General features: G+C 40.5%; 1 protein-coding gene across 1 annotated transcript in view; it reads left to right on the top strand.

Moving 5' to 3' along the window:
- Positions 1–7,624, top strand: part of NOL10 (nucleolar protein 10) — a 24,010-nt gene extending 16,386 nt beyond the window's left edge. Inside the window, exons 18-21 of the mRNA XM_053459507.1 lie at positions 339–512; positions 1,157–1,404; positions 6,130–6,232; positions 7,272–7,624. Of these exons, the coding sequence (XP_053315482.1) occupies positions 339–512; positions 1,157–1,404; positions 6,130–6,232; positions 7,272–7,391 (645 nt within the window). The 3' untranslated portion in view covers positions 7,392–7,624. The remainder of the gene's footprint in view (positions 1–338; positions 513–1,156; positions 1,405–6,129; positions 6,233–7,271) is intronic.
- The last annotated feature ends 9,557 nt before the right edge of the window (positions 7,625–17,181 follow it).

Raw genomic sequence — 17,181 nt, 5'->3', positions numbered from 1 at the left:
TCCGGTAATTTTATATTTAGAAAGATTCATGCAAAGGATCGTAGTTCCGAAAAGCATTTCCAATATGGAATCTCATAATACCGGTTAAATAAAGCCTTTGAAGCACATCGTTTTATTTACTAATTGTTATCAATTCCTTATGAGATTTGCATTTAAATGAGGAAATGATTCTTACCTGCCCTCCTATTCTCATTTCTATTTAATTTCAGGTTCAATAAATGAAATGAAATTCTCTTCGGCGTAGATGTGTGGATTAGTTTTATATAGATGTGATTTTTAACAGAAACATGAAAAACTCCCAGGCATTTAAACGCACGTTTTATGCTTTTATTTTACAGAAAATGCCCAACATCCTTACGGATGACAGGTTCAAAGTCATGTTTGAGAACCCCGATTTCCAAGTGGACGACCAAAGCGAGGAGTACCGGCTGCTGAACCCCCTGGTGTCCAAGATCAATGAGAAGAGGAAGAAGAAGCTGAAGGCCATGGAGACACTGCAGGCCAACCAAGAGGTAACGGCCTTCTGCTTTGTCATTTGGTTCATGGTCTAAAGCCCACAGGGGGCAACATCTAGAGCTTATCAACAGCGATCACATTCAGGATAGAAGAAGGAAAATAGCCATTTACATAACACATGCAGACTCTATCCGTGGACTTATATTTAAGTCCCAGTTCCTTTTCATTTGTGGCCTGTAATATGATCCTAAGTGCCGGTTCATTCCCAGCTGTTGACGAGCTCAGGAATGACCTTTGTTACGTGGAAGCTTGTGTAACTGGCCGGTGATATTTTTAATGTATGTTGCATTAACCATATTGCTAACGCTGTCCAAACTTTTAAAGTGCTTTAAAGCGCTTAATACGTTTTTTTGCCCTGTTTTTTAACATTACACGGGATACAGGAGTTATATATTATATATATATTATATCAAACTCTGTTCTATTGTCTGTTCATAGTTAATTCATTGTACTATATTATAATAATCTTCTTCTATGGGGTCGCACAAATGTTTTGTATTCGGCTATTGTCTCTTGTAAGAACGTGTCTATTTAAATCTTCAAGAGATGTATCTGTTGCTGATGAGCTAGAAATAACCGGCCACCTGCGAGCTGGAATCCATTTCCCTGATCTGCCATTTGTTTCTAATTCTGTCCAAAGGAGGAAGAGGAAGAACCGGAAGGAAAAGCGAGCGATGCGGAGAGTTCCGAATCTTCCGACGATGATAAAGGATGGGTCGAGGAGGTCAGGAAACAGCGCAAACTCCTACGCCAAGAGGAAAAAGACAGGAGGCAGGAGAGGGTGAAGGAGGATCGCCAAACAACCCTGAAGCCTCAGTTTTATGAGATAAAAGCCGGGGAGGAGTTCCGCAGCTTCCAGGATGCGGCCAAGAAACAGAAATTAATGAAGTAAGTGCCAACTAGGGCTAAGGCGTGCTTTCCACTACAGCTGGTGTTAGGACTACCACTCCTGTCACCCTCAGATCCGGGTAGCTGAGAACAAATGTGTACTGTAGGGTGACTGCTTCTAAGGCAGAGTCGTCCTTTCCTTGCCATAAATATCTGCGTGAGCCGTTCGCACGTCTCTTTATGTCAGTCACCAAGTCTGTTTGCGGGATTGTGTATGCCGGGTGTTGCTATGGGCGGCTGTCTTCCGGTTTCCACGCTGCCGAGAGCCAGTCAGGGGTGGTTAGTGGCAGTCGAGGCGTAAGTTTGTTCGTTTTAATAACAGTGTGACTTTCAGATTTTTGATATAAATAATACTATATTGTACACTTGGCTACAGATAGAATAGACCATGTAATATGGTTAAGTATAATTAGTTTTGGATCTAATATTAGTCCATTTGGTCATTTGGTGGGAATTCAGCCCCAAACCTCAAGGGTTCCACCTAAACCCAACTGAACTGCTTAGTCTATTCAGGCGGCATAAGTGTTCAGCAGCATTGGGTCCTGAGACAATTCCCCTGGTTTAGCTGGGAATCTATGCTTTGTGAATAGATTTGCTTAGCATCATTCTGGGCTCCCACCAGTACCTTTCATGGACACAATACACATCAGCCAGTTCTACGGTGCCGTGGTTTGTGTATCGAGAAGAGATAGTCCGCAACTTAAAACCCTAAGCAAAAAAAAAAAAGCATGGTTAACATATACAACCAGTGGAAACCTACACATGTAAAAAAAAAGGCTCTCCCTCGCTATATAATGTATACATAGCTCACCCTGGACAATGGAACGGGGTTGGGATACATTAAAATACAGCTTTTATTAAGAATAAGCAAAAGAAGATTTGCTGCGTTGGCCGTAATGGGATCTGTTAAGTTCAAAGCCAGCTAACAAAGCTCCGGTGTCACGCGTGTTCACATCCAACACTAATGTAAGTTGCTACAGACATGCCTTGTTGTTTGACACGCTATATGACATGATGCCGACTGACACAGACAGCTGCCGAGTGAACGCTTCGGACCACGTTGCTGAATAAGGGCAGCAACAGGCGCAATTATCGGTGTAGAAATATCTGTATATTCACTTTTTGAAAAATAATTCCTCCAAATATTCCAAGCCGATTTTAACGCCCATTACTCACCCAATACCAAATGTATCGACGTTTTTGGATATATATATTCCAAATATATATATATATATTTGGAATATATATATATATATATATATATATATATATATATATATATATATATATATATATATATTTTTGGAATATATCTCTATATATATTTGGAATATATCTCTATATATATTTGGAATATTCCAAATATATATATATATATATATATATATATACCGTATTTGCTCGATTATAAGACGAGGTTTTTTCAGAGCAAATGCTCTGAAAAATACCCCTCGTCTTATAATCGGGGTCGTCTTATAATCAGACCTCAAAGTCTGACTATGTGACAACTAAGATCCAGATCCCCCGCAGCTGCAGGGTATGTTAAATGGGGGGCATAAGGCATTTCTGGAGGCAGGGTGCTCTGTGAAATGCCTTTTAACCCCCTTAATGCCACTCTGCCTCCAGAAATGCCTTTTTAACCCTCTATACACCACTCTGCCTCCTGAAATGCCTTAAACCTCCCTATATGCCACTCTTCCCCATAATATGCCTTTTAACCCTCTAAGTGCCATATAGGGGTATAAGGCATTTCTGGAGGCAGAGTGGCACATAGGGTTAAAAGGCATATCATGGGGGACAGTGGCATATAGGGTTAAAGGCATATCATGGGGCACAGTGGCATATAGGGGGTATAAGGCATTTCTGGGGCAGATGTGCATAACTGGGGGGCAGGTTGGAAAATAGAAGGAAATAAAACCAAAATATTTTTTCTCAATATAGCTTTTATTAACCCCTTAATGACATATACGGGCTCAAATTGCATTGTTTTCAATGGGTTTAGGGACCGCCCATTGTCCTTAAGGGGTTAAAAAAAATAGTTTAAATGAATTAGCATTTACTGGTAAAACTTTTTTCCTATAGGGTTGTCTTATATTCAGGGTTTTTCTTTTTTTCCTAAATTAATATTAAGATTTGGGGGGTCGTCTTATAATCAGGGTCGACTTATAATCGAGCAAATACGGTATATATATAATTATATTAGGAAAATACTATTAAACATGAAATATCCTTTGTTAAAAAATTGGGTATTCAGATGTAGTCTACTCCCCGCCGTTCTCAGAATTTGGTTGGGATGGTGGGTTATCAGATTAGTGTCACAAGCAATCACGCTAAAGAATAACAGGTATGCAGCCGGACCGTCTCTGCCCTTTTGAAAGAAGCAGGTCTGATGCAGACATCACTGAGTGCCGTCTGTGCCGGCGACTGATCTGTTGCCATGCTCAGATACGAGGCTTAACGACCGGCGCACACAGAACAAGTTTGGACAAGGATTTGGGGAGAAGACGTGGAGCTTAATGCACTATGGCAGAGAGAGAACTCAAACCGATTGTCTTAAAATAGCAAAACGGTGGAAATGGAGAAAATTATTCAAAAGTATTTTCCGGGTGGGAAGGGATAGAATGCTTTCAAAGAGAATTCAGTTGGTTTCCAAGATCGAGAAATATTTCATACGTGACTAATGTCTTCTTTGAAGAACAAAGTTGACTTTTTGGGAAAATATCTTCTGAATTTTATGTGTTCAGCCTTTCCTATATCAGTTCATTTGTTGCTGTTGATCCAAAAGAAGTAGTCGTTCCAGTTGAACATTTTTATGCTCGGTATAAAAAGCAAAGTATTTAAAGATATAATATGATTGGCTGGGATTAAAATGTAATAATGAGCTGATGAATTAGTAGATACTATAGTTGTACATTTCCAATGTCTTTAACTTAATTTATAATGTATCATAATTATGACCATTTTGCTCATTTCACAACCCGAACGAAGTGGATGTTTTCACCTGTGCGCATGCACCAGCATCAAATTGCCCGGATATAATCAGCTCTTGAATGTAAGCCGTGACATGGTTATTAAACGGAACTTGCCATAATCTAATATGAATGGCGAAGATAATTCTTCTTCCTCGAGAAGAAGCTGGAATATTTTCCTGGGCTGGCTAAGAAATCCAACTAACGTGGTTGTTGGTCAGTAAGATTCTTTAGTCCGGCCTCAGACCGTGTCTGTGTTTGCATTTCCCGGAATTCTTCATTTTAATCGTATAAAACGTTGCCGCCTTAGCGTTTCGCGGAATGTTTCATTGATCTGATGCCAAAGCGGGCACTGGCTGTTGGTATACAAACCAAAAAAGACTACAATGGCAGGACTGTTAAGGTTTTACATGCTATTAGAGTTCCGTTAATGTTTTGTATAATTGGAACAGCACCTTAAAAGTATTAACTGTTTGCGTTTAAGTCTGAGAGGGGCGGCGGAATAGACTGTTTGCTGCACTGAATTGTATTCCTGTTTCTTTAACTTAAGCTTTATTTGGGGTCGGATCATTACCCGCTTTTACCAGCAGCGTGATAATCATGACTGGCGTTTCAGGGCCAGCTTCTCATTAGTGTCAAAAAAGGAAGACTTGACGTAATGGTTCACGCGGCCTCGTTTCTAAACAAAGATGTGGTATTCCACGACGTATATACTTACCGGAAAAGTTTACTATTTTAATTGCCAGAAACGCACTATAATTTTGCTTTCCGGTATCTCGCATTTGGCGCGGGAGGGCTTAACCCCGTGAGTGCCGTGAAGCAGCGTATCTTTCACAGTCGGGCATTCAAGGGTTAAGCCTGTATCATTATCTCGGAATAGTTGTTGGCTGGTTGGCAAGGCTTTTTAGAAAGGACAGTTTGACCTCCGTCCTGCTCTACAGCGAGAACACAGAAACATCTTGTTAGAACGTATTCTTTTTCTGTCATTCGCTTTGCCCCGGTATGCAGACGTTCTCCGTCTCGTTGGATTTTTGTACGTTTTGTAAGAATGTATCCCTCTCTGAAATCTGAGGTTTGCAAGGTTGTTTGGCTTCTGGGCCGGCGATGTTAACAACACAAGGCTGCGGAATTCCTCCCCTCTTCTTATAGATAACATGGAAATGTCAAGGCATGAAAGACTTGTGCGCTAACTTTATTTTTCAGTATATTGCGATAAAAATGGTATAAATTTAAAGGGCATATGTGCTTAAAAAAAAGTGATTTTGATCAAAGTAATGTGTTCTGGCAATAAGTGCACTTAAATGGTTTGGCTGATACGTTGGTGATTATGAAAAGCCCCTTTGGTGCACAATTTTAAAAATGATCATAGCAACTGATACAATGATGCAGTCAAGCAGAACATTCCAGTTGGTTGCTATAGCGATAAGACTTTAGAGAACATACACTGCAGTCACTTTTTATACATAAACTTCTGTCAACGTGTGAAACGTGAAATTACATTGAAAACGAGGGGTTCCAAATGGTTCTAGGTAGGAACCGTTATTAAAACAAGGAGTACTAGAACGAGGCGGAATGATATTTTTAGGAGCCCGGGCCGTTCTATTCTGCCGTCAAAGATTGGCAATAATGATGGTCTTAATGGGAATATTGTAAATGCTTCACACGGTTCTTCTCATTTATCAGGAGAACAGGTTAAGTCGTAGGAAACATCTCTGTGCACCCAACAGGTTTTGACCAAGGCTGCTTTGTTTTGCAGGAAAACACTTGAGGACCGTCTAAAGGTGGAGGAAAAACTGGGAACTCTGGATGTTGCCGACACCGCGGTGGGCAGCAAGCAGTTGACTTTCACGCTGAAGAAGGTAAGAAGGCGTTTGATGAGATGCGGGTAACCCTAGCGTTTAAAGGAATATTATCCACGCTCTGCTTCGTACGGACGTACAGTCCGTAATGGACATTGTCCTCGCAGACTGCAGTAGTGTAAGTCGATTCTATTTGCTAATTATTTCACTTTTCAGAACTTCAGCATTTATTCAGTAAAAGTGGAGTTGTGGTTTTAACCCCTTCGCTTCAATGTTCGTTATGAAGGACCAACACTGGCAGGTTTCTCCAGCAAAAATAGCTGTCCAGACCCAGTACAATCCATAATTCAACGGGCAAGGAGGCTGACAGAATCTCCCTGATTTAACTATACCTCATACAGGGCCAGCCGAGCTCTTCCTGAAGCAGAAGCTCACTGGCGTTGGCTCTTCATAATGTAGAATGAAGTCGGGGCGCTGAAACACAACTCGCCCGTCATCTCTCCGTTTAGTGAATAAACCCCTCAGTGAAGTCCGCGTACCGCTTTTGGCTTTCTGATATTTCTTGCATATTTAGAAAACACTTTCCCTATGCACTTGGCTTCCCTCTTATCAGATTACGTGACTTGCATACATTTACTGAAAACAAGATGCTCTGTGGCTTTGGGTCGCTTAGGGCTGGGAGAACCTCTGCGTTATTCCTCCTCCTTCCGCTTGTACATTGACACCTTGTTCTGACTCGGCACTACTTTACACATGGCATCGGGGGAATTTGCTCACGCAACCCTAGCTGTCTTTTTTTAGGCTGTCGGTCCGTGACAGCACAAGGCAGGAGGGGGCCGTATGCGTTACAGCAGTTGGCTTTCTTCCTGAAGTGTCCTGCTACTCGAATGTCTTGAATATTTTAGCCCTCTGTGTTATAATTTTAGATCATCAATTTATAGACTAGCATGTCAGCCTCTGTAGTAAGACCTTATGGGCCCATTCATACATTTTTGCAAAGGACCCAGCTAGCCATGGCTACTAGAATTAAAAATGTGGCTACTAACGTTTTAGATATTACTGAGTGTTCTTCCATTAAATAGTGTATTTCTTTTTCCAGTCCGAACAACAGAAGAAGAGACAGGAAGCCGAAAAACAGCATCAAGAAGAGAGGAAAAAGCTCCGCCGCTCTGCTGGTCATCTCAGAAGCAAGCCAGCCAAAGGGCGGCCGTTTTATTAGCAGGCTTGATATACCCAGAAAGGACTTGTGTTAAAGAGAAAAAATATATTTTTTGGACATTGTACAAAACATCAAATGGAAATGTGTGTACTGTAACCCTAAACGAAGCACCGGGCACGTGGGTGGTTTATTCTGGCCTCTTGCTTCATTTTCAAGGCTTTTAAGAACTTGTCAGCCATTTGTAACATTGTGTAAGGACAATGGCGTATAAATAAATCCCCAGCATATTTTTACATCTTGTGAATGCGTGTATTGAATTGGAGAATGGCTGGGACCCGCTTTAACAAAGACCCGATGGCGGATAGCTGGCCGCTTTTTGGCAGACGGGGAGATTTTACATTTTTTATTATAAAATTATGAATATGACTGAAGAAACTGTATGAGAACATAAAAAAAAATAGTGCCCATTGTCAGAAATTACATGAATTTTAGCCATATTTAAAAACAACAAATTCCCAGTGCTCAGGTATAAACCTAAAAATAAACAATACTGTACAAAAAAGATGAAATGGTGCCCTTAAATGAAGACAAATTGTTTGGGCTTACAAACGCTATGACCATCACCTGACCATCACAAAAATATGAGCTGGTTGGACAGTCAAAAACCATGGACATTAATATGTAGTTGGTCCCCCTTTGCAGCTATAACAGCTTCCACTCTACTGGGAAGGCTTTCCACAAGATTCTGGGGAGTTTCTGTGGTGATTTTTGTCCATTCATCCAGTAGAGCGTTTGTGAGGTCAGACACTGGTGTTGGATGAGAAGGTCTGGCTCGCCATGAGTGTTCCATTTCATTCCAGCTCGTCGTAGGGTATGTCACTAAAATTCAGTTAGGTTATATCTCTAAAACCAAACTAAAGCTAACCAGAACTTTTTAGAACAAGTTCTAACAAAAACAACTTGTGGGTTGTTTGAAGGGCAGAATCCCGGATGTATGCTTGGACTGAGGCGGTTCTCAGCTAGAAGAGTAAACCTCCTGACGCATTTGTTTACAAATTATACACATATCATGTGGTTCTGCAATTAGGAATATTTGATTAACACAAAATTCTAGTTTTGTATGTAAAATATAGAGGTGGTGTGTCTCATCGCATGTTATGATAAAGCATATGATGTAACACAAGGCGGTGGAAAGACTGACGGCGGAATCACTAATCTAGGGGAGTCTGCCGGTGGCTATGTGGACTTCCACTTTCAAACCATGCCAGCTGTCAAGGAAGCCTACGGAACAGCTGGCCCCTTTTGGTCCACATTAAAGACAGCCTTGTAGCCACCATCCAGCTATATTCCCCCTGTTGCTTGAAATGTTAGAATTATAAAACAAACTCACAATGAATTTACCATTTCATTATTTACATCTGTAGACCCCCGAGCAACCATGGACTGAGAGTAAATACTTTCTAGAGCATTGCCTGAAGCTGTCACAGTCCAGCATGAGAACGTAGAGTTGTCTCTGGGGGTAAATTGGTGCAAATTATGACTTGGCTTTCGTCACATAGGTTGAATCTAAAATAGAGCTTCATAAGTCACTTGACGGACAACTCAAGTCCAAAGAACAAAGCCAATGTGGTCAGCAACTCATCTATTCATGAAAAGTCAAGAAGGATGTTACTTATTAAGTTTTGTTGAGTTTAAAATGCTCATTAGTTGGTTGCCAGCTCTGTCTATAAAGACTGCCCTATTCACACATTTGCTCCATTTATGCGGTATTTATTTATACACAAAATTGCATTTTTGCTGTAATTTTCCACTGTAGCAACCACAATAAAGCTAACCAGAACCCACAAGGTGTTGTATGTATGAAATCCTGGACACACGCAAGTAGAACAGTAAACATTCTGACATATTTGTTTACAATTCAAACATTGTTCCAGATGATCGTGTGGTTATGGAATTAGCAATCGTTGATAAACTTTTTTTTTTTTTAAATAGGAAAATTTAACATTTTAACTATAGTTACTACAGTGCCTGCCCCCCCATCCCAACTGAAAACTGACCTGACCATCTTTATTTTAAAGATAATTAAAATGTGCAACATTTCCTAGCCAGCTCAGTTTTTAGCATCATCATTATGACTTCAACAAACATATAATAAAAAATTGATTAGAACTTGTATCACGGTCCTGCAACAAAGAACTCTGCTACCAGTTGGAATATAGATTCAGAGCCTGCAACTATTGGACAGTCTGGTGAATAAGATGGGTTATTTGGTAATATATAATTATATAGTATAATAGTTTAGAAGATTAAACGCTCTCTTAGTGATCATACCCTTGTTCTAATGCCTTAATATTAGAGTGTTTTAATTTAGACAGTAACATTTAAAATAAAGATAGGCATGGGTAAGTAGTTTGGTCTGACAGACTGTAAAGTCTAATTACTTATGATGTCGTAAACATGGGACTATACACCAGTATTTATACTATATGGACAAAAGTATTGGGACACCTGACCTTTTGAGAATTTTTGCCCATTCATCCAGTAGATCATTGATGTTGGATGAGAAGCAGCTTGGGCACCCTACAGATCATTCCAATCTACAAGGAAGAATGACTTATATATATATATATATATATATATATATATATATATATATATATATATATACATACATTCTTATTTGCTCATCTATTAGTGGTGTAATAATTATTTTTTTATTTTTTAAATGTTATTGTTTAACAATAGTGAAAAATATTGTCTACTTCCTGATAGTAAATAACTAATTAAAACTTTTAACTACAGTAAAAAAAACACGTTTGTAATTATTTCCAATTAAACAAAATCATATCAAGTGTCTAATTATATACTAAAGGCCGATTCAGGCCAAGCTGTGAAGTTGGCAGAAGATTATTGCTAATTCTCAGCATGTGTTCCTTGCTTTCCTTGTAAATTTACCAAACAGTGTGATTACTTCCTAAATCACATAAGTTAGCTGCCCTTCCGTGATAAATTTACGCCCTGGAAAGAAATGTAAATTAAAATTCCAGACACGCATCCGTAGCAGCTGTTTGGGAAATGTTTCCTATTTACAAACTTTGGTGTGAAAAAGGGAAAAGGGTGTTAATATAAAAAAAAAAACAGATTAAAAAAAAAAGACCCCTTAGGGAAAAAAAAAAAGTAGCCGTTCCTGTTACTATTAAAAGCTATCTTAACGATAAGAAGGGAATACGATGATACAATAACATCTATTTTTATAAACTTGTAATATATTATGAACAATATGGCTGAGCTTCACCAAAATGTTTCTATTTAGAGGGAAATGTTACTAATTCATCGTTATTAAGTAAACTAATGTAAAGCCCAGGCCTCTGGATACACATGTACAGCAGCCCGAGGCGCCGCAGCTATCCCTGTTTGGGGGCTGTTGCTGATTCGCTGTGAGGGGAGGAGCTTCCACTGCTGAATAGGTATGGAACCGCTCCACAAAGTTTTGATTGGGCGCGGATATCAAAGTGGGTGGGGCACCTACTGTCATTTTAATGATGGGCACATCAGAGATATATCATTAAAATAATTTGCTGGACAAATAGGAAATCTAGAGACACCAAGTCAACCTAGAGTCCTACACAGGATCAGCAGAGCCCCAACAGTTCAATATAAATGTAACCATTCCAACCTGTCTGGTTGATTAGTAACTTGACCTAAGTCAGGTGTAGCAGCACCTCTAGGCATTAACTATATTTGATTTCAACAGAAACTTGGTGGGAAGTGATTAAAATAAATGAAACGTCAACAAGACAAAAGTGCCAACAAGCCTCACCACCACCGCGGAATTAGGGCAAAGGAAGCCATGTTCTCCAAGACGCTACCTCCAGGGATAGGCAAAGTGTCCGTACGAGGACACCGGTGTCTGTGGCAAGGGTTGTGAAGGTCCATAGAACATCATTAAATCGTCCACCACAGACGCCAGTAAGCGTCCACCATGAGCAATGTAGGTGCCTACCCCTACCCACAGTACGACAAGACACGGATTGCTTATCCACAGCTGTTGCATCGCAGGAACACTGTCATAACGTTGCTTATTAAACGTTATTTTTTTTTTAAATTCTTTTGCAACGAGCATTGTGTGAAATATACAGAAAACTCTTATTCACATAAGAACTGCCTGGATCTATTATCCATGCTGAGTAAATTCATCTCGCGTCGGACCAGACTTCTCAGACAGAGAGCATGAATATGCTTCTACAATAAAACCTCGCCCTGCCAATCCCACTGCAGTTTAAACTGGAGGTCTGTCTCACGACAGATCTGCGAGGATTTTAATCAGGTCTTTCAGAAATGTTGTTTTATATTTCACATTGTTTTGCTTTGAGACAAAGATACGGCGGCGCCTCTCGTCTGGCTACTTATATTCTACTGAAAACAGGGCCATTTTTTTCGTACTCCAAGAATCTGGCCCATTTAAAATAAAATGATAACTTGCCATCTATTTTTTTTTCTTAATGCTTGGATAGCGCTGTTTTCACAGCATTTCATGAAAGGGCTTCCCTTTTTTTTGTGTTTGTATATACAAAAGCAATCAAGACTGGTCCTTTGCAAATCCCTTACACTGTAACCTGCGATACTCGTCAGCAAAGGCTTTGATCTAACGGCTGGAAGAAATATATTCCTTGAAACGGGGAAAGTTTTTATTAATTTAATAATGCATCAAAGCATCAAATGCGTCAGTCTGGAAAACTCAAGTTTAAGCAAATCTGATGGGTAGTAAAAGGAATCTGTATTATTAAGTCAATGGTAGTGAATATTTATATAATTTATTTAGAGCACACTTTTTATCCTCTTTAATATCACAATATATTTTACATTTAATAACCAGGCCCCGTCAGAAATTGTGGGGCCCTTTTTTTGGCACAGGCAGGCTGTTTGTGGACACTGACAAGCTGTTTGGGGCACAGATGGCACAGGCAAGCTGTTTGGGGACAGAGATGGCACCAATTGTAATAAATCGTTTTCAAAATACATTCTACCTTCTCTGCAGAATACTATGTTTCCCAGCGTTCACCATCAGCAGCGTATGCTGATTAGGCCTCGAGTGACAGGTCCAGCTGCTGTGTTAGGGGTAAATATTCACATTGATGGGCTACAGACCAATGGGCCAGCCGGGGACATCGGAGATCTGCTCTTCCACCAGCACTCACTACGGGTATCCCTAGCGCTCTGTGACCTTCTGAGGCCTAATACATTCTGCACAAAGGGACACCCAGCAAAAGAAAGAGGATCCACATAATAAGGATGGGAGAGCCCCTAATTAATTCATCCCTAATTACCATATTTTATTATTAAAACTAATGGTATGAATGACGCACAAATCACAAGAGAGGATGGATAACCATGGGTTACGTCTGCCCCTGGCACAATGAGAGGGCTTTTTGAAACATGTAAAAAGAAGTAAGTTTCGCCCATAGCGTGTCATATCCATACCTGGGAAGCGCTGGTTCTCCGGGTCAACGCCTGAATCCTCCGGGTCGCGGGTTCCTGACACGCCCCACTCCCCGCCCATTTCCCCTTTAAATGGGGGTGTTTCCCGTGATGTCAGCAGGAACACCCACTGGTGTATACCCAGTAGGTGTAATGTGCCCCTCTGTGCCTCCCATCTTTCCTCGATATCAGATCAACGTTGTGTTGACCGGCAGTGGTGGTGGGACCGTCCCGCACAGCTCTGAAATAAAATGTAGCCTCTGTTAGAATTGCACAAGTTTCCATTCCCTTCCTGAATTGCATTTTTATACTCGCTGCCCAGAGCAGACCGGAAAGCCACTGACTTTTCCTAGAAGTTCCGCCAATTTCTCTGAGATTAACTCACTGAGGACGGACAGCCGCTTAATACCCTGTCCTGCGGTGCATCCCAACTAGGGAGCATCTCAACTTTTAAAGAGCTAGGAACATAGAAAATACATATTTAGATGCCTCGGTAATGAAACATGGCCGCTTCATTTGTAAACGGTTTCAGTGTTCCTTATACCTGAGAACCATACCATGGCTCTGGCTATCTGGAGCCCCCCTTGCGGGATGTGGGCAGGAAGCCCCCGCTGACATTGGTGGACGTCGCGGGACACACTGCTGTTTAAGGAGGAAAGGGGGCGGGGAGTGGGCGTGTCAGAATGCCGTTCCCGCGACCTGGAGACCCAGAGAAGCGGCGCTTCTGCCGAGAGTTCCCAGGTATGCTGAGAACCCAACCCCGCCACGCTTTAACCCACTGAGAAGGATAACGTGGCATCGTGCTGCATGGGTGCATACAGGATTTAACCATGAACCTCCCGCTGAGGTGGGTTTGCACATCACAGTATCAGATATTCTATTATATATTATATATATTTTATATTATGTATCATATAGTATATATGATAATCTGTGTAGCAGCCATCGTGGTAAATATCAGGTCAGCAATTAAATCCCAGTAGCAGCGAAGCAATAACGACACTAAAGAAAAGAAAATACTAATTATACAACAGTTGGTGGACACTTTTGAATAGAAAGTCCAGGAACAGTTTCAGACGTATCTATTAAGACATAAAGGCTGCAAGTTTTAACAGGCTGTGTTCTAATACCCTTTTGTTGAAGCTGCGCGGCCCAGCCAGTTCTCTGTCACGGCATGGAAATTTAATAGGCTCCATCACAATTTTGTAAAGAATTCTTGGTAGCTGCGTGAGCCCGTTTTCCCAGAATCTTCCCACAAAACCAGCCCCTGTGAACGTTCCATCACATCGTACTATTAATAATAACGCGGCCGATCTGATGAACTAGCTGTAATTTCTCTGACAAAGGCTTTGAAAATCAGTCCAGTTTAAAGGTGCCGTTCCACTTAGAAGAAAAACATTAATTGAAGTCTCTAGTATGCAACGCAATATGAACCTGACGTTTTATTCTGTATTCCGAAGGTTTAATCACACAGAAACTTTTAAGAAGATTTTTGAGCATCTATGACAACGACAAGTTTAAAACTTTTTCCAGGGTACCTTTAAAGTCCAAAAAACTATTTTCAAAAAGTATTACAAACAGTATTACAGGGTGTCTGTCTTAACTGTGAAGGTAAGGAAACAGTTTATTCTACCTAATTGGACTCAATTATCTGATTTTTGAGAATTCAACAGGTCATTTTACATTTTATAGAAACCAGCTTAAAGAGACGGGAATTATTATTTTTTTAAAAAAAAATAATTAAGGATATTTAAGTTAAATTAAACGTGAGGTTACCTTAAAACAGTCAACAAAAAAGCTAATGATGATGATCGCTTCCTGCAGCGTTCCAGACCATACCTGGGAACCCTACACGTCATGCACAGAGACTCCGGGAGAATCGCTACTTCTCTGGTACTCCGGGTTGACATGTAAATTCTCCAAGTCGTGGGGTCTTGACACGCCCCACTCCCCACCCATTTCCCCCCTTAAATGGGGGGTGTCCCGCAATGTCAGCTCGAACGCCAACCAACGTCAGCGGGTAGTCCTGGCTGCATCCCTCAAGGGTACGCTCCAGGTAACCGGAGCCTAAATGTTTCCAGGTTTGACAACGTGTGCTGGCAGTCTAAACAAGTGGGGTCAGATCCTCACTTATTCTGCTCCTTTGCTAATGACTGGGTAAACATTGTTGTAAATATAAATAGGATTAGCTTCATAGTTTTTACTGGAAAGTAGAAACATAGAATTTGAGAGCAGATCAGCCCATGTAAAGACTCAAACAATCAACAAACATCTCCGGCAGGGAAAAGTAACATATAGACAGATAATCTCTATAATAAGACAGACTTGGGTAACTAAGTCAGTAACTCAGAATGTCATCGCATTGTTTTCAAATGGAAGAGCTCAGTAATGGCTTTTTAAAGCTAAATAAACCGACCTTCAAAGTAAAATACACTGTTGAATATAATTGATTGATAACCATTGTCATGCTCTAGAGGCAATTTTACTGGCATTATAACGCCATTAGCCCTTTGGTTGTAAGCACATCCTGTGTATTGTTGCAAATGTCTGGTGATCTAAATGATACAAAACCGGTGGTCGGTGACACTGTTGGTTACATGGATACCATGCCGATTTGGCTTCTCGATTGTCATTTTGTAACAAATGCAATTTCCAGAAACAAAATTTACGGTCAGACTTTAAGTAAGGTTGGAATATTTTTGTCCTGACCTGTATTTTGGACAATTGGATGTCAGTTTTTCTAGAGCTACAGCTGAAAAGGCAGTCAAGGTGAGAATCCTTCATATGCTCACTCAGGGGTCACTCGGTACCCTTAAGTAAAACACATTGTGATATGTAAGAAGTATCATCCCGTCCGCAGTACTACTGGCTTTATTGTCTGGTGTAAACTATGACAAAGAGTAATCACAACTTGGCAGAACCCTGGATATGTAATGTATATCAAAGGAACGCGGCACGGCCAGACAGAAGCAGGAACTAATCCATTCATTATCCACCTTGCCGTGACAGGCAGAATCTGATGTGCGCACATTGTTTTTCCACTAACGCATACTGTACATCTGCATCTGGCTTCAGAGGTGGAAACGCTATTATTCTCAGAAGTTTGAACGCTCGGGGGGGTTTAGGAAGCCACTTATCGCAAGCCGCTTCCGCGTACAGCTGGAACAGGCCGGCGTGCTATTTCATTCATGATGTAATATCTCCCATTTACTATGGCGAAGGTCAGGCTACTGAAATGTATTTCGTGTAAAGCTGCCTCAAACTGACAAAAAAAATACTGTAATTATTCAGCAAATATCAAAATATGAAAATCAGTCCATTTGTTTGGTAGCTTTTACGGCATTTCCAGCGCTGTGTAACAAAATGCTAATAGGATTTTAGATTTGCATACAATAGTCCTTATGTTTCCTGATTCCTGCACTGGTGATAAAACCGGTTAATGAAAACCCTCAAAGCACCCGTTAAGAAAAGGTAATGTACTGTAAAAAAATGTGAAAATCCTAATTAAGTGCAAATACGTTTTTAGAAAATGTCATAAAAACTTCTGGATCACTCGCAGTGACAAAATATTACAGCATTAAAAACAAATTTCAAAGGTCCACTTCTGAACCAAGTGACCATATCTGGGGGTTCCGAAATATATGGACTTGTGTTAGACCCCTGATCATTAGAAACACACATGAACAGTTTTTCTTTTTATATGCTACATTGATGAGGTTCATAATATATTAACTCTACCAGAACCTTTTTAAATTATGTTCTGTGGGAAAAAACCCATTAAATCTTATATCCCAATGCTGCTGGAGATCTGCACCTCGGCCAGCAGAGATCTCTTTAATATCGAGTGTCTGAACAGAAGGTGTTGAGATGTTACATCAAATGTTCATAGCCAGCAGCTCCTGGAGCTCTCCCTCTCCTGCTCCTTATGAAGCTAGCTGAGCGCCGGGGCCCCAATATTTGAAATGTGTGGAGAGAATCCGGGCGGGAATCGGACCAATTACTATTCAGGAAAACTACAGGTAAATACAATTTTGTAACAATAAGAGTCATCTTCATCTATAATTTTTTATTCCACAAAGATCTAGAATTTTTTGTTTTTAGATAAATCTAGCAAGTTGTCTTAAAATGGCTTAGGCCACACAATCGATCTGTTTGGGAAATGAGGAGAGGGTTGAGTTGCTTTGGTGTTAATTCAGGGATCAGCAATCATGGAGACCAGATTCAATGCGTTATTTGCAACCAAAAAAGAATGTCCATGGAGGTAAGTTATACGTAAAGTAAGCTAGACAGACCATTAACATTATAACTGGCAGTCACCCCATGGGGGTAACACAGACCACCCAGCGTAAACATCCCCATTCAGAGCCAGACT

The sequence above is a fragment of the Spea bombifrons genome, chromosome 3 (genome assembly GCF_027358695.1).
Source record: "Spea bombifrons isolate aSpeBom1 chromosome 3, aSpeBom1.2.pri, whole genome shotgun sequence".
NCBI classification, from domain to species: domain Eukaryota; kingdom Metazoa; phylum Chordata; class Amphibia; order Anura; family Pelobatidae; genus Spea; species Spea bombifrons.
This window is presented reverse-complemented; position numbering and strand designations above follow the sequence as displayed.